The following is a 21,250-nucleotide window of genomic DNA, read 5'->3' as shown; positions in this document are numbered from 1 at the left end:
TCTGGCATCAAGAACATTGGTGAATGAAAACTGCGCAAGCTTCGGAGTTTGAATAATTTTATTATTATATTACATGGATTTTACTATTATATATCACGTTAAAGTGTGTGTGTTTGTGTGTGTATATATATATATATATATATATATATATATATATATATATAATTACATTCTTTAAATTCCGCCATTTTCATTATACAATACAATAATTCTTAAGTTTATTTTTTACGTTTTCTGACTTAACAATAATAATAATACCAGAAAAATTCCTTTTCAAATGGAATTTTTCGACGATACATCAAGTTTCTAATTACAATATATTACATTTTATTAACCGCATTCATAGAAGTACTTTGGTTCCAATTTAAAAAATTCACTTCGTTATATTATTCCTCACATTAACTAGTTTCCGTCCAATTCAATTGGAGAAATATGCGACTGAGGTCATTCAATCTCAAACATTTCGAAGGGCCTAAATATTATTCCTTTTCTTTTTAGATCAAATATAAGCAAACTCCAATATACAAGTGAATTAAATTTGTCAACGCTATATGATACAAATTTGTTGTATAATTTGGTTTTAACGATCTTCAAATAATCATCGGATACGTCTCGTGTGCAAAACATAAATGAGAACATAGAATCGATTGTTCAAGCGAAGTATTATGATACATTAAATATACAAAAATTAACACCTTAAATATCTAATATACACGATTACCATCATATAATTTTTGTTTATTTCACATAGAGATGTCGCTAAAAAAGAAAATATTCAAACCATTGACGCTACAGTCAATTCCCTATATTTTATTTAAATATCACAGATACTTCGTATACTATCCAAGAATATTGTTTCTATATGTACGCATGGATATAAATTTTTCTTAAATAGTATTGAAAGAGTATGTGATATACCGCAGTACAAAGTGCAATGTACACGCGCTTTGCGTAAAATTGAAACGAATCAAAATGTACCGGATTCATGGAGGCAGTTTCGACAAAATATACTATTGATTGATACTTCATAACGGCGCTGCATAGAAACTAAGCCGGGAACGTAAAAAGGGCATGTGCATTTGAACTAGCGCTGTTAACGCAAATTTCGTTACAACAATCGATTCTACACCGGACTAACGAACGCGGCATCCGTCAATTTCGAGCCGCCATATCGGTCGAGAAACTCCGTCGAGCGCTGGATTGAATCACGTAACGCAACGCGCGAAAATCAGTCATCCGGTTGCAGGCGAAAATTCAGCCTCTCGTCGAGCCAATGGTTAGAAGAGCGATTTCATCACGTGACGTTGATCTCCTCGTCGTCGTCGTTGTCGCTGTGGTCCTCCGGCCTCTGGGGACTCGTGAGGGGGCTCGCGTCGCTCAGGTCCAGCCGTTGCCTGTCGCCGTCGGCGTCACTCAGGTCCGGATTCGGGTTGTTCTTGTTCGGCAGCGTCTGCTCGCGAGATCCGCCCGAGGCCAGGAGTTCACGCTCCTTGCTGTTGCGCCACTTCATGCGTCGATTTTGGAACCAGATCTTCACCTGAAACATCGTGCGGAAGGTTATGGTTTTGAATAATGCAATGCTTTTGATACAAGTTTCAGTGAAAATATCAGATTTGTAAATAAATACGTGTATAATACCGTATGTGCAAACGGGAAAGTCTTTAGCGAGCGATCGAAAGAAGCATAAACCGCAGGTACAGGGTGAATCGCGCAAATGATACGGAAAACATAACGGAAGGCATAATCCGGCGCTGGATAATAGAAACGGTATCCGAAATCAATATGAGCGTTAAAGCCGTATGCATAAACTGAAAGTCTCCCGCTTATTGGCTCCTATAACCCCTCGTTCCGCACTCGGCGGAGAGATAGCAGTTCTGCGCGCCGCTCTGAGAAATTACCATCGCGCGATCGTGGCCCACTGGGATCGTTGGCTTATACTCTCTCGCTTTCCGACTCTCTAAACGACCCGCCGGCGCCGAATCGAGGGAATCCGAATTGCTTGCTAACATATGCTCGCGTGAGTCTGCACATCGTCGCACCCTGAATTGATCGTATAAAAGCCGTCGATGATATCCTAATGGGGGCAACATTGTTTCGGGGCCGCGTGTGCCGAGATTTGTCGTCTCTCTCTCTCTCTCTCTCTCTCTCTCTCTCTCTCTCTCTCTCTCTCTCTCACACACAGCTCTCGATATCGTTTAATTAAAATTCAGTTTCTCTTCGCGGAAAGCTCTGATGTACTCCCCCCAAAGGCTCTCTCACGGTCAATTAAAAACTGCCGGCGCCGTCGCGGCAATTTCATCAGCGGATCAGCGCTTAACAGCCTATCGAGCCTCACAAAGCGCAGCCTAATTAAATCCGACCCGGAGCCCGCGGGGGAATGTCTCGTCAAAAGAGCCGTCGTCGGCGAGGAAAAAAGCTCCCCGGGAAAATAAAACGCAACGACGACCCGGCTCTCTCTCTCTCTCTCTCTCTCAATCTCTCTCTCTTTTCGCCGCGGGCGAACGAAGCGAGAGAGCATAACGCGCGGGAGACAAAGCGGCGCGCGAGAAAATTGATTTGCCTAAACTGCTTTCCGAATTTTCATTCCGACGACTCGGGCGCTAGCGCGCGCAGGGTGTGTAGTTGACACGCACACGCGGCGCCGCGCGCTCGCGCTAATACGACGCCGGGCGCCGACACCCTCGCCCCTGTGACGCTTGTACGCGCAAAGCCTCTCTCTCTCTCTCTCTCTCATTCTCACTGACGCCCTCGAAAGCCGCGGGAGCGCAACTTGTCGCACTCCATATTCAGCGTTTCTCGCGCCTCCGGAGACGGAGAGGAGCCCAGAGGCCTTCTCTCTCTCTATCTCTCTCTCTCTCTCTCTCTCTCTCTCTCTCTCTCCCTCTCTCTCTAGTACAATTAAACATCTTTTTTACGCGGACGACCTTCAGATTTATCTACATACCAGCCAAGATAATTTTCAGGAAGGCGTGGCTCGATTGGCTGAAGCGGCGCGGCTGGTTTCTGACTGGGCGAGGAGCTCCGACCTGCGACTCAACTCCGGCAAAACTAAGTGTATTTTTTTGGTTCCACGAGAAATGTTAATGATATTAAGTCGTGGAAACTGCCTGGGGTTCCGTTGCCGGACGGAGTGATCGTCCCTTTGAGTGAAGATGTCGTGAGTCTTGGTGTTGTATTAGACTGTAAACTTACTTGGAAACCGCAAGTGGATACCATTACGAAAAAGTCAACAAAGCCCTGTATAGCTTGCGGTTTATCAGAGGCTGCACCACTGAGACTCTCCGCAGAAGACTAGTCGAGACATACAACCACACTTGGACTACTGTACTGTGACCATCCTGAACGCGTCTAACGAACAACGAATACGATTACAGAGATTGAGCAATTATTGTGTGAGATTCATCTTCGGGGTTAGAAGGGATGAACATATTAGTCCCTACCGGAGGCGTCTAGAATTGCTACGCACCGATTCCAGAAGGCTCTACTTTGAGGCCATTTTATTATACAAGGTGATTCGAATCGGTGAACCTGGGTACTTGGCCTCATTTTTCGTTAAATACAAGCCGAGATCCTCCGGCAGAGGAGTTCCTCCGGAACTAAGCATGCCTACTGTGAATACCGAGACCGGGGCTAGAGCCTTCCAGGTCCAGGGTGCTCGTTTCTGGAACTCTCTCCCTTCTACCCTGCGAAACCTACCATCCCTCGCCTCCTTCAAGGGGGCACTGCGGCGACATCTGCTCGCCATCGAATCGTGATGACTCTGAGCCCTCTGGCGCTGCGTTTTTAATCTAGTCTGACTCGGCCTATAGGCCGTAATAATTTTTCAGTATTATGTACTCCGATACTAAAGGTGCAATACAGATAGGTCTATGACCAAACCTCACGTGTACAGCGTCTTTTGTGATGGTATTTTTACCAAAGTATTATTTTAATCTGTGTAGGACAAACAATTTTACCTTCTAAAATGCTGTAATTATATTTTTATATTCTCACGTTGTTAGTTTGTATGAGACACAGTCTTATGTGATCTCAACGAATTGTATTGTTTTTTGCTTTGAGCAAAATAAAGATCTCTCTCTCTCTCTCTCTCTCTCTCTCTCTCTCTCTCTCTCTCTCTCTCTCTCTCTCTCTCCATGGATTTGAATCGCGAGTGCGGCGCATCGTATAGCTGGAAGTAGTAACCGCGCATCGGTTATCGCGTTCGCGATCGGGGACAAAGCTTGGCGTGTTTTCCGGCTCCTTTCTTACGTTTCGCGCTCGACTGCGCGGAGTTCACGCATCCGCGCGGCCGTAAGCTCTCTCTCTCTCTCTCTCTCTCTCTCTCTCTCTCTCTCTCTCTCTCTCTCTCTCTCTCTCTCCGCTGGCCGGTGATTGATTGTCCCGTCAGCGGCAGACCGAGAGCCAACAAAAGTAACAAAGCGTCGCGCGCGCGCGGCTATACGCGATATACAACGCCGCCCTTTTCGGCCAAGTTGAATTGCTGTGGTATAGGTACAGCCTTTGCGCTGCAGGACTTCTTTGCTGAACCGGCTTCTGCGTTTTGTGCGCTCTCGCGTTGACCCAAAGGGCTTTTACAAACGAGTATGCTTTTTAAAACTGTATTTTGCGGTAGGATAAGAAAAAATGCCACGACGCTCGAATCGATCTTTCAATCAAATCTTCACCGCGGCGCGTCTGTGCATACAGCACCAGCGCGTGCTATAGAAAGACTCGCTCTCGATCCCGTCAACTTCAGTGCGCGAGTATAGTCCGCATTGAAAACAGCTCGAAATGAGCCTCGGCAATACGAGCGAGAGCGAGCAACATCGAAGCGAGCATCGAGCGAAAATTGAATTTCGGAAAGCGCTATCCACTTGGCGCGCGCGGCGACGCCCTCGAGAGGGATCTTTACTTCTCTCACTCTCTCTCTCTCTCTCTCTCTCTCTCTCTCTCTCGCGCGCGCGCGCGCAAGCGTCGCCCGCCATTTGACTGCGCCGTCGTCATCGTCTCTGCGACGACTGCCTGCGGAGTGTGTATATACGTACACCATAGCGATAATGCGCGATAATCCGATATCGGCGCGAGGCTATACTGTGGGGGCAAGTGTCGTCCTCTTTGGGCTGAAGTCGTTGCTGTGGCGGCAAGATGGCACGTGCGCGCCGGTACTACACGATGTGATAGAGAACGACTTGATGATCGCGGTGCTTTAAGATCTTGAATTTTATTTTGAATTGAAATTCGATTGCGATAAAAAGCATAAAGCATTCTCATTGAAGTTCCCATTCCCTCCATCTGGTATAATCCTGCACCATAAGGTCCCACGATAAAATAAAGCACAATCGTCACCCTCCGAAAGTCCAATAAAAATTAAAGCCCAAGAATGATCGATTACAATACCCTCCTCCTGAAACATTTACGCGTATAAAGATCTCAAAGACTTGATGTGGGATTTAAAGGCCATTCTTTTCAAGCTCTGTCCGCGAGCGCTTGATCGCGAATTCATAAGCGAACTTCTCCAAAAGCTTCCTAATCGTTTCTCCCCTCGCTGCGGAGATTTTTAAGGCTCAAAAAAGCGGCGCACACTGTTCGCGTGCGGCTTGGTGAGAAAATACACGCCGACGTGTATCCGCATATCTATATATACAACGATCGGATCCGCGGAAATGCGCGTTATGAAGAGCGGATAATCGTTAAGCGATTTGCTGCAGATACTCCGATGGGTGGGAGAGTCAAGGGGAATTCGGAGGTGGCGATATTATTATACGGTCCTTTCGGGAGTATAATACCGCGAGAATTAACGGAGGAATAAGGAGAATTATTGAAGACCGCTTATATTGGTGTGTTTACGAGAGAAAGCTTCCAGACGGATAACAATCGCACTTATTGCTTTTTTGCAAGCTGTAGAAAGGAAAAACGTCGATTACGTTTAAAGAAAACGGAGTATAATGGACTCTCGCGAATAAAATCGTCAGCGCATTACCCGGAGCTCTCGCTCGGCAATAAAAATCCCGATTTTCCGTGCTCCTATAAAAATCGGCTTCCCCGCAGCAGCCACTCGAAACAGAGGTCCCGCGTTGAAGCGTAAAAAGCTCACGAGGGCCGCGCGCGAAAATCGCGGCCGGCACTCCGCAGCGTGTATTATATATATATATATATATGCTTCCGCAGGCTTTCTGCTCTCACTCTCTGGCTCCGGGCGCGCGCCATCTGGCGCAATTTAATAAAAGACGATCGATTATGACGTCGGCCTCAGAACTACCCCTCTCGACGCTAAAGAGCGAGGGAGAGAGAGAGAGAGAGAGAGAGAGAGAGAGAGAGAGAGAGAGAGAGGGAGAGAGAGAGAGAGAGAGGGAGAGAGAGAGGCGACCCTCGCGCGTGGTAACGGGGACGATAAAGCGAGTGTGCGTGCCTATGTATAAAAATTCCTACGTAACGAGTGTCTCGTGCAATGATCGTAATTTTACGTAGATTTTTTTTTCATTACTTGCTGTGTTTGCTTTGTTCGAAGCAAGTGACGGCGAAAGAGTCGTCCGAAAGCTCGGCGCGAGAACACGTGCGCAGAAGCTCCCCGGCGGGAGGGAGGGACTGGCAGAAAAGCCGCGGACGCGCGAAGGGACAGCTTCATCCCGCGCCGAACGTATGGCGAGAGAGATAGAAGGAAATTGTCGGGGCTATGGCCGTTGATACGCGAATGGCCGACCCGCAGCTTTCGGCTTATCGAGCGGAGCGTCCTATAGTATTCGCTGATTCTTATACGAAACAAATACAGCCGTCGATTACAGACGACTTTCCACATAAACTCGCGGTGAAAGCACTATATATTAGAAGCATCGAAATGTCGGCAAACTTCGAGCTCCCTCGACGCGCAATGAATCCCTCTTCGCAGCGCATCTGCATTTCATCGAGAAGCTCATCCGCGGAGTTATCCCTTGAACCTTTTGTCGAGCGTGCAAATCATCCGCGGCCGATAATAATATTATACCCGCGCAGCTCCTACTAAACTTATACTGAGCGCGGCTCGAATCCGCGGAAAGTTTCGCCTTAAAATTTCGGAGAAGCGCAGAGCCGTCGACGGCGGAAGCGCTTTCGCCAAGTGATTAAAGTTGATCCACAAAGAAGGAATCTATATGCATACCCGAGTATTGTATATTCATGGTTTCTTAGCTCCAGCCGCGGCTCTCTCGACGAGGGAATTTCTCCTGTACAGAGCTTTTCTCTCTCTCTCTCTCTCTCTCTCTCGTAGGCGTCTTCTCGAAGCTACAAAATCCATAATGCATGAAGGTCCGCCGCTCGACTCCCGCGTAGGTGTGTATATATATAGTCTAAGCCGCCGCGGCGGCATATTGCCGAGCCGTTGTATTCATGCTGCGCCCCCGCAGCAGCCTTTGTTTTTAATATCTGTCCGCTGCGGGAGGAGAGCCGGCGGATTATGCCGAGAGAGAGAGAGAGAGAGAGAGAGAGAGACGCCCATTTTTTACGAATCAGCCGGATTACTCGCAGATTTGATAAAGCCCCGCCCTCGGATCGGATTTTGATTACACGAGCACGCGGAGAGATGGAGATGGAGTGGACGTTGATCGCCGCGCGCGAGTCGCTCTTTTATCTTTCGACTAGAGGGACCTATTAGAGACCGATCAACTTGCGAAGAAAATAGACTCGATTCGCGCGTCGTTAAATCTCCCGGAAAATTCAGCGTACACGAAACGCGCTAACGCTGACGCGGCTCCACCGCAAAGCTCGCCGGCGTCAATTAGGCCGAGTGAAATCAAAACTCGCTCGAAAAAAGAGAAATGACTTTCCTCGGCCGGCAATTCGACACATAGCGCAGAGAGAGTGAGCGGCAGCCGTCGTCGGAGTCACCCCTCGACGAGCTGCCGACAATCGCCGCGCAATGCCAGGGTCAGGGCATCATCGCACTGCCGAGTCGCCAGCTCAGCTCTCTCTCTCTCTCTCTCTCTCTCTCTCTCTCTCTCTCTCTCTCTCTCTCTCTCTCTCTCTCTCTCTCTCCCCTCGTCCCGAGTCTGACTCTGACACGGCCGGAGATAGATCGCGGCCATTAAGGCGTCCGGGTATAAGGTTTCCCTGGATTCCATCGGTCTCCTATCAATTTGTAGCCATTAGCCCGAGTGTCTGTGTGCGTGTGTACACGCGGGCTTACCTTACCCACGATCAACACAGATTCCGCCTTGTGTATTGTTTCTGCCCCCACCGCGATTGCACTCTACTAGCGTCCGGCTGCGCAAACGTTTTCCTTGTAATCGAGACTCCGAAACGCGCTTGGAATTCAGGCACTTCTTTTTCGGAAGTTGCGGAAATTCCCCGGAGTTCGAGCGCAGGAGTACAGTCGACGGACGCACGCGCGCGTTAAAGAACAGAGCCGCTCCCGGTATTTAATCCGCCCGAGGCTGTGTACGCAGAGAGAGAGAGAGAGAGAGAGAGAGAGAGAGAGAGAGAGAGAGAGAGAGCGGGAGAGGAAATAAAAGACGTGGCGGGCTGCTCTCCCAAGAAAGTTCCTCGCGCACTGCAGAGCGCCGCCGGAAGGAACGGGCCGCGTGATCCTGACAACCTGCCACGCGGCCGAATAACCAAGCTGACGCGGCGGGAGAGCCGTCGGCTTGCGGATTATATATTATATACTTGCGCGCGTTGTATCCTGCATACACTTTTTTAAAAGCCTGCGAGCCTCGGGCTGATTGATCGCCGCGGCGCTGACTTGTTTTCCCATCGGAGTTTGAATTTTCAGAGAGGAAAAAGAAAGCGAGCAGTGTTACGTCGTCGAGGTATCAAGCGCAGTCGCGAATCGGAAACGATAGATGCGCGCGGCGCGCATTAACGAGCCTCTCTCGCGCGCTGCGGTCGGGGGGTCAGCCCGAGCGACGTCGGACTAATTACGTTAATTAGCCTAGCGCTCATCCTCTCGTCACGATATAAACTCGGCAGACGTGCTCTCCCCGCGCAGTCGGCGAACTTGGGACAGTTAACAATCGCCCCCGCGCGACCCTAAACTGCCCGCGAGCTTTAATTAAATTCGCCCTGCCGCGCGTGCTGAAATGATTCATGAAACGCGCGAACGTGTGCTGCTGTTGTAAATATCGTGCACGGAGTGTGTTATCCGTGTTTTAAGGAACAAAGAAAAAAGCTAGGAGAAATGTGTCGACGGGAGAGAGGTCGTTTGATAAAAATTCAATCTCGTAGCGAAAGAAAGCGGCAGCGGAGAAAAAAGCTGATAGAGAGAGAGAGAGAGAGAGAGAGAGAGTGAGAGAGAGCGAGAGGACAGCGGTGAAAGCCTCGAGAATCGTGATTTGACATCCGGCGCCGGCTGCTGGCTGCGCTGTCCGAGAAAGCCATCGCCGGACAATAATCGCTTTTATGGCTGTTCGCCCGGCGAACCGCCCCGATATTAGCTGCCCCCATCCGACGGCAATCTTTATACCGAGATTCGCCCTCTCTCCTCTTCCGACACTCTCGTGCGGCCGCGTATGCTCTCGATATAGAGATGGAAGCGCTTACATGTATTTCGTAATGTAGAGCTCTATATCCTACAATATAAAGACGATTTTGTGTGCAAATGCACGAGAAACAAAACATTCGCACATATCTAATACTGATATTTCAATTTCGAGTTATAGATCAAGCGCGAATCCATAAGACATACATCAGCGCCCGCTTCCTCGGATGACTGCCGATGGGCGCGCGGAATCTTTTATTAAAAAGTTTCACATACGTGACGCGCGTTCGCCATGCGCGAAGCTCGACTCCGCAGAACTCGGATGTGTCACATGCTGGATTCGTATTACAGTACGGCCATAGTGTTATAGAGAAAGCGAAGATTTATGGATATATTATTAAGGTGCAGCGTAAACGCTTATTATAATATATTTCGCTGATATTGGTGCGTACAGTGATCGAATTTGCGGTTAATGTGTAGAACAGCGAAGCACAAGTTTTTGGAGGACTATACTGCATGGAATAAGCGGCGAATAAAACACAGAGACTGCGGCGAGGGTGACGGAAAAGGAGGTCGTATGTATGCGGAAGAAGCCGCCCGCGGGATTTCGCCGGTAGAATAACCGACTGACTGATAACGCGCTGGTGGTCTCGAGAATTTTGATTCGTGAATTTTCGAGAGGATGAAGAAAAGCCCCTATACGGTATAATATTAATATAAATTATCAGTTGAAGCATCTGTAATAAACGAACGAATTTTAAATTTCGAAGAAAAAGCTCCTACACGTCGCCAGATCCGCGCAGTAAACCCTCGAAACAGCAACAACGCAAAACTTCACCGCACACGCGACACTTGGGCTTAGCCGTCGAGAACACCCAGTATATACCGGATCTCGCGTCGTAAAAGCCCCGAGAGGACGCGCGAGAAGCTCGTCGAGCCTCGGCTCGACCAATGGCGGCCGAGTCATGGCGCTCGAGGTGTGAATTATACATGAGGATATGACGCCAAGAGAGAGAGAGAGAGAGAGAGAGAGAGAGAGAGGAAAGGCCCTCGACACTCTCCTTCCTTCCCTCGTCCTATATCCGCACTGATATATATATATATATATATATATATATATATATATGAGCAGTGCGCGAGCGGCTCTGGCGCGCAATTTATTCACTTGATCATACACCCAGCAGCCGGTGCGCAGCCTCAAAGGGAAATATAACCGGGGATCAATCACGAGAGGAGCACCACCTATATCTACATATATATATATATATATATATATATATGTGTGTGTATGTTCTCGCTACTCTCTCCGAGAGTTTTTCAGCGCAGGTTTTTCTTCTCTCCAGCTCCTATGTACTTTCTTTTGCTCCGGCGCGTATAGCTCTGCGAAAAATCGCGAGCGGCCGAGAGTTATCGTTTTTAATATTCGCCTACCGTGTAGCTTTAGTTCTACAGAGGCTATATGCATACTATCCCCGTTGTCGTTTTATTTTCGCGAAATTTATGCGAGACTTTGATGCATACGTTAGCCCGCCGGGGAGTGATGTGCGTTTGCTGCACTGGAATCGGTGCGGGTCTTCGCAGGATAATTTCACAATCTAATTACGTGGTAATATCGCCGATCGTTACACAAGTCATGCGTTCAAGCTATAACTGACGCTGTCGAGAATACGATAATACGATGCAGCACACTCGACGCACTGCAGTATAGCAGCATCGATTAATTTTCCGAGCATCGCGTTTTCGCCGAGTTACACGTTTTGTACTCTGCGTATTATACTGACTACCTATATATAATTATCGATCGTATCAAAATATAATCTCACGAATATACAGCGCATTTTCAGACCAGCGTTCAGCAGTATATGTGTACACGCAATCAAATCGAAATTCCCGACCAATAGCCCGAATTTCGAGTCTCGCCTCCACCCACGACCCCACGCGCAAATGCGCTGCACATAGTGTAACGCCATTTGCCGCCTCCGTAGTTTCATAAACACAGGCGCACAGTAGCGTGGCAGTGATGTCTGCGACTAATGAACTGTGGCACGCATATCGTCCGATTAAGCCTGGCCGGCTGCAAGCTCGCTCTCTCGTACGGGCCTATATTATGAAGTGTACGCGTCTGTGTATTACACGCACCTGTCCCTCACTATTTATGCGTATAAAGTTTAGTTTGAGCTTTCGTACAAGCACATACAAAAATCACACCATAAAAAAAACCGCTGCCATAATTCTTCCACACGTATAGCTTTCTTCAACATTATATATTGCTTTAATATCGAAATTGTATTTACTCCATACATAATGATATACAGTTTTTGTTCTTTTCAATTTAATTAATTTTTTCGATAACTTTATCGGAAAAAACTGAACTCGCTTAAAAAAAACAAAAAACAAGTTAAAAAACGGACTTTTTCTCACCATGTTAGCGTAAAAACAAAATAAGTGAGACTTGGTGGCTTAAAATTCACTTAGTAGAAGCTGAGATACAGGCGTCTTGAAATACTTCAAAACAGACTTGCAACATGTTTTTACACAAACTCTAAAAATCACCATTACAAAGCTTCCTCGAGAAGGAAGCAAAATTAAATTTCATTCAAAGTCGAAAACGAAACTCAAATCGCCCGAGAATAATAAGCTTCGAGAATACTCGAGGAGTCGTGCTCTCCAGGGAACTTGGCAGTCATCAAATATTCAACGCGAAGTCAGTCGACTCGTGAGATCGAGAATTCAGTAGAGCCGAAAGCTCGGAATCCTCTGAAGCAGCTCGCGATATACACATATATCTCTCTCGCTGGCGGGGAAACTTGCGAAAGTTTGTGATTGGAGAAGGCAGCAGCAGCAGCAGCAGCAGCAGCGCATTAGTCTCTATCAATTCGATGAATGGAGTCGGCGCGAGCTGCGCGCGCCAGAGCTAAACGCCCAGGGGTTTCGTACTTCGTTAGCTCGACAATTAGTGGCTCTAATAAGGTCGTTAAGCGGCGTATATATCGAGCTCATACCCAACGCCCCTGTATCCCCCCTCCCCCCCCCCCGCCCCGCGACGACGCTATAATTCACGATGAAAACTTCTCGTAAACTCTCAGCTGCTCGCGCTCCTCCCTCTTTTCCCCACCGCGATAATTAAAACTCAATAATCAATGGACCTCTACTTTCCTTCCCCTCGGATGTTTTCTCCCTGTATGGATTCCGCACAAATACACATTCTAGAAAATATTATTCTCGTACTGACCTGCGAGTCCTTGAGGCCGAGCTTCTCGGCGAGCTTCTTGCGGTCGGGTTTGCTGATGTACTTCTGCAGCTGAAACCTCTTCTCGAGTCCGCGCCTCTGGAGGTCCGAGAAGACGGCCCGCCTCATCATGCCCCGGCGAGGCTTGCCCCGAGCGCTGCCGGCCCAGGGGAAGCCCAGACTCATGCCCGTAAGCTCGCCGAGACCGGCCTGCATCGCGCTCGGGAAACCTGCTCCGGCGCCTGGACCGCCCAGCTGGTGGTTGTTGCCGCCCGGACTGGCGACTGCGAATCAACAGAGTTGCTGAGTTTATTTTTATGTAATACGGAAAAAACAAGCAGTCCCAGCGGCGGCTCGTTCGCAGGCTGCACCGAAATCAATTGAGCTGAGAGCGTGGGAGTGTGCAGGGGGGTGAAGCGCGTGTCTATTCGCTCCTAGACGGTCAATTGAATCCGCTGGCGCGCGGCCGATATTGCCAAGCTGAGCATGACGATATCATCGGCTCCGGCGCGATGATATTTCGCTCCGCACTTGTTGCTCCCTCGATCCCGTATGTATATATAGCTACTCTATGTATACACACACGCGCGACGCGTTGCGTGCAAAGCCAAATTTTCCCAGTATGGCGCGTATGCAGTAGGCAATATAACGCGCCGCTGCGGCAGCTCCTCTGCACTTCATGTGCACTTCATGTCCCGTGCCGGTCTCGCGCCTCCTCTATTGTACCTACAAGCGGCGGCACACATGTAGCTACAGGCCTGTTTAACTCGTCGCGGCGACCTGTGCATGTGTACACATCGGAGTATGTTGTATGCATATAGTGCACGCGCGCAAGCGACCCGCAGGGCCAAAGTTCGTCCATTTTCGAATATTGTCGAGCTTATCGTTGGCCCGCCGAAGCCGCGGTGTAACACGCCGCCGATATTGCCGCTCGAATCTAGTGTTTACGATCTATCATGACTTTTGGAACTTTAGCACACGAGAGAGAGAGAGATAGAGAGAGAGAGAGAGAGAGAGAGAACGTAGTTCCGCGATGCTGTTTTTACACACGTGGACGCGATGCTTTTTTGGTCGGCGGGAGCTTTTTCGAATACACTCTCGTGGATGCGCATACTCTATAAATTTATCTAAAAAATCAGCGCGCGATGATACCCACCAGTCAAGTAAGGAGCCCTGCAGCCGAGGAGCTGATGCAAGGTGTGATGCGCGTTGGGCGGCAAGTGATGCTGAGGGGGATGATGACCCGGATGAGGCGGATGGTGTGGATGATACGCCGCCGGCCTCGCTATCGGCTTGGCTATGTTGTAACCTGTTGAATTTTGTAAATTGTGCAGGAACGCCGGCAACGCTCCCGGCGGTATCCCTTGAAAGTGTTCTGCAAGCAAAAGCAAAAATCCTCATTGAATTTTCACCGAAATTAATATGGCCTCTATTTTATCTTTCTGTGTTATTCCGAGGCAGACGGGCTCTCTTTCTCTCTAAAAAAGAGTTGATAGAACAATAGCTGCGTGTATCAAACGAGCAAATTATAATTTTTTAATTTCCCCGCCGTCGGAAGGTGAATCCGAGCACAAAGCGAAATAATTTGCGCCCGCCCGGAGCTTAATATCTAAATTTCCTGACGGCCGCGGCCGAGCGAGAGTAATTCAGAAGCGCGCGCGCGCGCGCGTCTCGGCGTCCCTTCGCGTAAAGGAGCTCTCTCGGCGGCTGCTTCAGAGCTTGTACACGGCTCGACGCCCTTCGACGACTATAACGCCGGCAAGCGAGAAGATCGTTTTCCAGAATTTCGGGCAATTAATTTTTGGCGCCACGTTTATACGTCCAATTATTTCCCGGCTCATGCGACGAGTCTGTAATTTTGGGTGTCGTAATAAAAACAAATTCGTTTCGAAGGATCAAATTGTCAAAACAGTATAATTCAGACGCTGTATTAAAACGAAACGTGCGTGTTAGCTCTATAAACCACGAGCCCTGTCATCAACAAGATAACTTTATCGCCCGTTTCGTCATTGCTGCGTCATATTTTCACTTTAGACCCCTAGTACATACGGATTCATCTGGCATTATAAAAGCATAGAATATTAATTATTTGCTATCTAGTTCACCACCACATAACTTGTATTGTTCTTGATGGCTGCATTTATTCGCGAAACTGCAGTGCCTTCGAGTACTCAACAGCAGCATCCGCAATTTCAGCGAATTTATTGACAAAGCACTCGACCCCCGAAATAAGCCTTATCAGAAAACATCAATCAACCTCGACTGGCCCTCAATCCGTACGTACCTTGTAATCAACGATGCTCGCATGCGCACAATGAACTGCGGACTGAAAAAAGAACCGCGTATTGCGAACCGACAAAGAAGCGGCTAAAACCAAAAGTAAGCATCCTAAGCAAACATCGCGCAAACGCGTATGGGTACAAGCCGCACAACCTCATATATAACATAGTTGCGTTAATTGGGGACTCGCTTATGCGCGCACCTATACACTGCACAAGCTGTGAAATGAAAAAGTGGAAGAGCGCGACTTACACGATTCCCATCGACGAGGTTTAGAGCTTCTATGCTCCTCGGTGAATAATAAGCCAGGGGCGAGGCTCTAATCCTTAAGAATAACTCCGAGGAATACAAGCGCTCCGGAGTGGAGGCTGAGAAAATGACGATGAGAGGATCGATCGCTCCGTGCGACGATATTTACCGCATGGACGCCACAAAACTCACATATCTATACGAACAATCGAGTACGACCAGCTCGAGTACAACCAAGTAGCCACTTTATACATAGTTGCGATGCTCACTTGAAGCATCAGCCGAATCCCTCACACGATGCGACGCATCGAAGCGCGGAGAGAACAAAAAGAAACGAAGACGATCAGAAGAGAAACGAGGCCGCAACTGTAACAACACAGCCGAGGGCGCGTAAGTATCTCTCACTCGTCGAGAACATCAGCATCCGCGCGTGAACACATAAGGGCGGATTTAAAAAGCCGATTCCCCATTCAGTGTTTCCGTTGGATCCGCGCATCGGTGCAGCTCGAAAAAACTCGCGCGCGGCTGCTCATTGGTCGGCTAGGAAAACAACGATAAAAGCCGATGAGTATTTTATGGGTTAGCTAGAGCTCCGACCTCGTATGTCTACCTACACACACACGCGCGCACGTATACAATGGCCGAATGATGCTCTTCTCGTTATTCTCCCTCGGGCCTCTTCTCTCCCGCGGCATTGTGCGCGCGTACATACCGCGGGCCAGAGTAAGCCTCCATTATTTCATTATTTTCAAACACGTCTACTCGTCCCTTTTTTGCGAGCCAGAGAGAGAGGGGCGTGGCGGCGACTACTAGCTCTAGACTCGCTGCGGTTGCGACGCTGAAGGAGAGGAGAGAAAACAATGAGGCTGTGTGCGCGTGTGTATACGCCGAGCTCGGACCAACCCCTTTGCGTCTGATGCTTATATGTGTAGCCTTGATTCTTGGCATTCCTGGGATATCGGAGAATTTTTTTTCTTTTCGGTCCAGTGTGGCAGCTTCGAGGAGATATATGCATAAGGCTTGAATTATGAGGTGGTTGCCTATAGTGGGAACGTATATAGGGATCATCGTTTTGGATGATTAATCGGTCGGGATTCGGTCGGGACAGATTCTGTGGGTAGAGTGTCACCTATATTTTAACGAAGTAACATCTGCAACGGGGTGTGTGTGCTTACAATAATATTTCGTTGCATTACACGGCTGATACACCATATAGCTAGCGTCCAACTAATTTCTAACAAAGCCCGTCGGCATATTGTTGTCGGGCCTCTCGCAATAAGTTAATCTATACCTCACCCACGCGTATACGCTCTCTCCAATATCCGCAGCTCTCGCTCGCTCGGCGCATATAACGCATATAGTAATATAATCCACATCCGCCGATCATTGTAATCCATCCGTCCGGCCTCATTATCATCATAACAGCAGAGCGGGGAAACAGTCCACCCGCGCGCGCGTATATTATACGCTACAAATTCAGCCTCTGAAATATTCGCGCCACAGCAACGGGGCAGCGAAAGCGCTATCCGAAAACCATTAGGCCGCGCGAGCGGCTGTCGTCAGAGTTATACGCTGTGCAGAGACAGCAAAACAATCGCGCGTTGCCAATCACTTTTTCGCGCAATTATTTCAGCGCGCGTTTCGACATGACGTATAAACAGCCCCCGACGAGAGACATGCTGCAGAGGCCGAGCCGGAGGAGGAGGAGGGCAGAGTTGTAACACATGCGGCTGTCGGACGGGGGCTGCAGCACACGTAAATACGAACTCGTCGCGTTTTCTCTCGTTGTCTCTCGTTTTCTCTCGTTCCGCGGCGGCAGGAGGATTTCATCGAGTCCCTCGCGACTATAGCCACCCCCGCGTGTGCGCGTATGCATATGCACTCGGGAATTTCGCGTCCGCACGTGCACCCATTGCAGCAGCAACAGCGGCTGTTTTGTGTACAAGCATATATGCGCGCGCGCGCGTCTATGCAAAGCGGAACTTTATCGAGTCGTGTCAATCATCGGGGAAAAAGCGGAGGAGGCGGCGGCCGGATGATATGGGGATGTATGAAATGTTTCCTCTCGTTGATATGCCGATACTAGAGAGAGTGGAGACGCGAGTATGTACAGACCGTTGCGAGAGACGGAGCTGTACTGACGTGTTTGCTGAAAAGTGTATTGTATATCCTGAATAGTGATGAAACCACGCTCGAAACGATCTGCCGAACTTTCCGTGCTTGCGCTCTTGTAAATTGTATAACAGCGACTTTTCCAATTTACAATTTTCCGAGAACAGCAACAACACGAGAACAATAACATCCGGGCGAGATTGATTGCGCTGGCAATTTTATCGCCGATTCCTGCACACTCTCGATCTACAACGAAAGAGGTCGTGCGCACAGTCATTGCACAGGCGCTTTTCATCAATGTTATATTATTCGTTGATGGCCGGCGCGTGAATTGATTGGAAAAAATTGGGCGGACCGCGCGGCCCGATTGTTCCTGTTGATTTAATCGAAAATTCGAATGCGCAGTGTCTGTACGTGCACGCACACACGCATACGACGTGCAAACGCCAGGCTTGTCAATTACTCGACTGCAGTAGCAGCGCGCGGCGCGCGTATTTATGGCCATTGAAATTGTTTGATTAAAATGCCGCCAGCACACGCGCTATATGCTCTGCTCTTGTTGCTTTTACGACTTTTTAATTGGCGAGTAAAAAAAGGGACTTGTTTCTGCTTTATTAAAATTTTGACGAATCGCGCGCGTGTTATACGACACGTACAATAAAGACGGATGTCGTTGTGTACTTTTCCGGCGTTCATTACACATAATAATGCGTACGCAGAGGCGCGGTAGCATATTTACGGATTATTATACGCCGATATGCCGCGGCTTTTACTGCTGACGTTTTTAAGGCGCGCGCGTGTGCGTCGTCGGTTTAATTAAATCAGTGCGCTACTGAAATTCGCGTTACGCTGTAATGTAACGCTGACGGAGCCGTTTCATACCGGAATTATATAGCGCGACGATACATCCGAGAATTTATCCCCCCGCGCCGCTCGAGTAGTCCACTCGACACTATATGCCATGCGAGAGAACAAGCTCCTTGAATCTCGGGCTTGGGATAATCAATCCGCACTCGAGAGCCGCGCGACGCGATTAGCAATTTCAAATAGACGCGCGCCGAGTGCAGGAGAGTGTAAGTCGGAGCTTTCTCTCTCGCTCGCGTCTAATATTATAGGCGCAGCAATCATAAGGGCTTAATATTGGGGTGAAGGTAAGTGGCGGACCAGCTGACGCCGGGCAGCAGCACACCCCCGAGCCCGCGCACAGGCGCACGCACGCGCGAGCGCGCGAAGGCCTCGTGTCTTGAGGGTGTGCGGACGAGATTTAGGGAGCGACGAGAAGTCTGCAGTCGACACTGATTTGTGGCCGAGCTTTGTTTCAACCGAGAGAGCTTGGCCTGCCGAGAGGACCTTCTTCGCTCTGCATCGCGCTCTGTGGGAGAGAGAGAGAGAGAGAGAGAGAGAGAGAGAGAGAGAGAGAGAGAGAGAGAGAGAGAGAGCTGCACAAAAGCCAGTGCGCGAGAGGACTAGCTCGCCTCTTTTTAGGGGCCGACGTTCTTGTATTGTGTGACATTGAATCGAGTCGATTATGATCGTCGGCGATGGTTTAGGACGGAATGAACTGGTGGTTATTGCTCGTCGCGGGGATGAGTTGAGGTCATGAATGCTGATTCATTTGTCGAACAGCGTATGCCACGTGTTCGACGTATTATACTCTTGAAAATAATTCCGACTGAATTGTCGTATTGTTATTTTCGTAAAGCGACGAAAAAGAATAACGCTCCTGATGAATATGACAAAAGATTCCTTGTGTTTAGAGTACTAAATTGGTAGCATATTGCTGAATTATTGTATCTGGTAATTAACGTATCATAATGAGATGTATTTCGATCGATCTGCCCACCGGCGAAGATGTCAATCAAAATCAAATTAATTAATTTCACAAGATTGATTGAGCTAACACGATGTATGTCTGTACCAATTTATTTTTCTCAGAACGCAACTTCACTGATTCTCAGTGATTAGTTTGTTTATATTATATAACATTCTAAAATTCAACTTGACTGATCTGGCCACTAATAGAAATGCTAAAAGAAATGACACTCAAACAATATGAAAATTAATCCTCGAGCCCACTGCAATCGCATATCAGAACGTGTTTGCCGGGTAATATAGAAGAAAGCCCGCCGCCGAAGGTAAACGAGATGCTAGAGACAAACGAATTACCAGGATTGGGCCGTCGATCGTGGTTGCCGCCGAGGATCGCGTTGACGCTGAACTTGAGCTGCGGTTTCTCCTTCTCCTGGATCCTCCTGCAGGCCATGCCTCCGCTGCACTGCTCGTCGCCACAGCTGCAGGTCTCCTCGTTGATCCGACTGTTCCCGTCGAGTCTCTCCACCGAGTCCCTGTCCATCCTCGCAGTCACCTCCCGCTGCTGCTGCTGCTGGGAATACATCTGCTGCTGCTGCTGCTGCTGTTGCTGCTGCTGATGCTGACTCCTGACGAACTCGAAGCGCTGATGCGGCGGCAGTCTCGCGGTGAGCTCCTCGTCGCGCTCGGACATGGCGTCGAGCTCGGCCCCGGATCCCCGGTCCTCGTCCATCGAGTTGTTCGAGTCCATGGCCGAGCCGGACCTCGTCTCTATCCGCTCGGACAGCCTCTCCATCGCGCTGAGTCTGTCGATCGCCGAGGCGCCGCCGTCACTCGCGTACCTACTGTCACCCGCCTCCGAGTCCTTGTCCTGTCCGTACAGCATTCGCTCGCAGTCCTCCGACAGCCTCGATCTCCCCTGCTGCTGCTGCTGCTGCTGCTGCTGCTCGGAGAGCCGGTTCGACTGCTGGATGCGGGCGAGGTTCTCCGCGACGGCGGACTCGCGCTCGCGCTGCCGCGCTACCAGGCTGGCCGCCCAGTTCAAGGTCAGGCTGGTGAGGTCGGCGGCGCCGCTGCTCGACTTACTCTGGAGCAGGTTCTCCATGAGGAACGACGGCGAGGCCATGGCGCTCTGCTGCAGATTCTTCAGCATAGCCGCCGACGAGGGAAACATATCACACTCCGCGAAGCACTTCACCGCTCTCTGGAGAACTCCTATGCTGTATATAGCAACCTCTACTGCCCAGTACTGTTCATAGCCGATGACCTGTTGGATCGTGCGTGTGTTACCTATACCGCGCTGCACTATCACTTCTACACGACACGAGTCTCGGAATGTCACTGTTGTATGCGCCGCGTCTACCGGGAAAACCGATGCTGGAGCATGATCGACGCGTGTCGTGTTCTCTCTCGGCCTGTGACGCGGAGCGTGCTGCGTGCGTGTGCCGGGCAACTGCAGCCCTCGAATGATCTGCTTCGGCCTGCCGAGCCCTGTACACGCGAGATCTCCCCGTTTTCCTTCCTTCCCTGACGTCCCCCACCCCTCGGCGCTGCAGCCACCCCTTCTCAGCAGCAGCAACCCCTCGAGAACTACCCTCTCTCCACCGGCGGAGCGGCTTCTTTTTAGCGCTAGTGCAAATAGGCTCGGATGCACGGCGGAAGCGCGCGCGCGCGCGCGCTGCAAACATTATAAATATATTTGAATACGATATGTTTATATCGGTTTGATGTATAAGCGCGGTGATGTGGCTCTTGCCGTGGAGGGTTTTGACGCCGAGATCGGACGTTGTTTGCATTGCGCGGGGTTTTATTCGATATTTGAAAAATTGCGATAGCCGTAAAACAATATTAGAAACATCGACTGTGTGTAGTAGGTATGAAGCACTTATCACCCATTATTATACCCCCATACCCCGTATCGCGCACCTATACGTTATAATACCCGCAGGTCCTCCTTACACACGTAGGTGAGATAATCAGCAGCTCGAGTCGAACGATTCGGGGTCCGCGAAGCTATAACCCGCTGTACTCCCTCCTCGGTCTCTCTCTTTCTCCGGTAATGCTGTAATAAAATCATACTCCCATCAAAGGGTGCTGCACACGGCCCCTTAAGGGGCAAGCCCCGAGCTCTGTCCCTCTCGGCG

The 21,250-nt window shown here is 49.4% G+C and overlaps 1 protein-coding gene across 1 annotated transcript; it reads right to left on the bottom strand.

Moving 5' to 3' along the window:
* Positions 1-174: 174 nt before the first annotated feature.
* On the bottom strand, positions 175-20,577 carry LOC100113833 (histone-lysine N-methyltransferase 2D). The gene is made up of 4 exons (XM_016986634.3): positions 19,464-20,577; positions 13,813-14,031; positions 12,660-12,940; positions 175-1,537 (listed from the first exon to the last, which is right to left on the bottom strand). The coding sequence occupies exons 1-4, from the start codon at positions 20,278-20,280 to the stop codon at positions 1,295-1,297; spliced, it is 1,560 nt and encodes a 519-aa protein (XP_016842123.1). The 5' UTR covers positions 20,281-20,577; the 3' UTR covers positions 175-1,294.
* Between the last annotated feature and the right edge of the window lie 673 nt (positions 20,578-21,250).

This window comes from Nasonia vitripennis, chromosome 1 (assembly GCF_009193385.2).
Source record: "Nasonia vitripennis strain AsymCx chromosome 1, Nvit_psr_1.1, whole genome shotgun sequence".
Lineage (NCBI taxonomy): Eukaryota > Metazoa > Arthropoda > Insecta > Hymenoptera > Pteromalidae > Nasonia > Nasonia vitripennis.
Note: the sequence above shows the minus strand (reverse complement) of the source record. Positions and strands in the feature narration are given on the sequence as shown.

Bases quoted from the DNA above. Each gene is read 5' to 3' on its own strand.
- LOC100113833 (XM_016986634.3), bottom strand. From the start codon at position 20,280: ATGTTTCCCTCGTCGGCGGCTATGCTGAAGAATCTGCAGCAGAGCGCC. The intron at 12,941-13,812 runs GTGGGTATCATC...GTTGATTCGCAG, and splicing joins CAGGGCTCCTTACTTGACTG to TCGCCAGTCCGGGCGGCAAC. The intron at 1,538-12,659 runs GTCAGTACGAGA...ACGATGTTTCAG, and splicing joins TCGGCCTCAAGGACTCGCAG to GTGAAGATCTGGTTCCAAAA.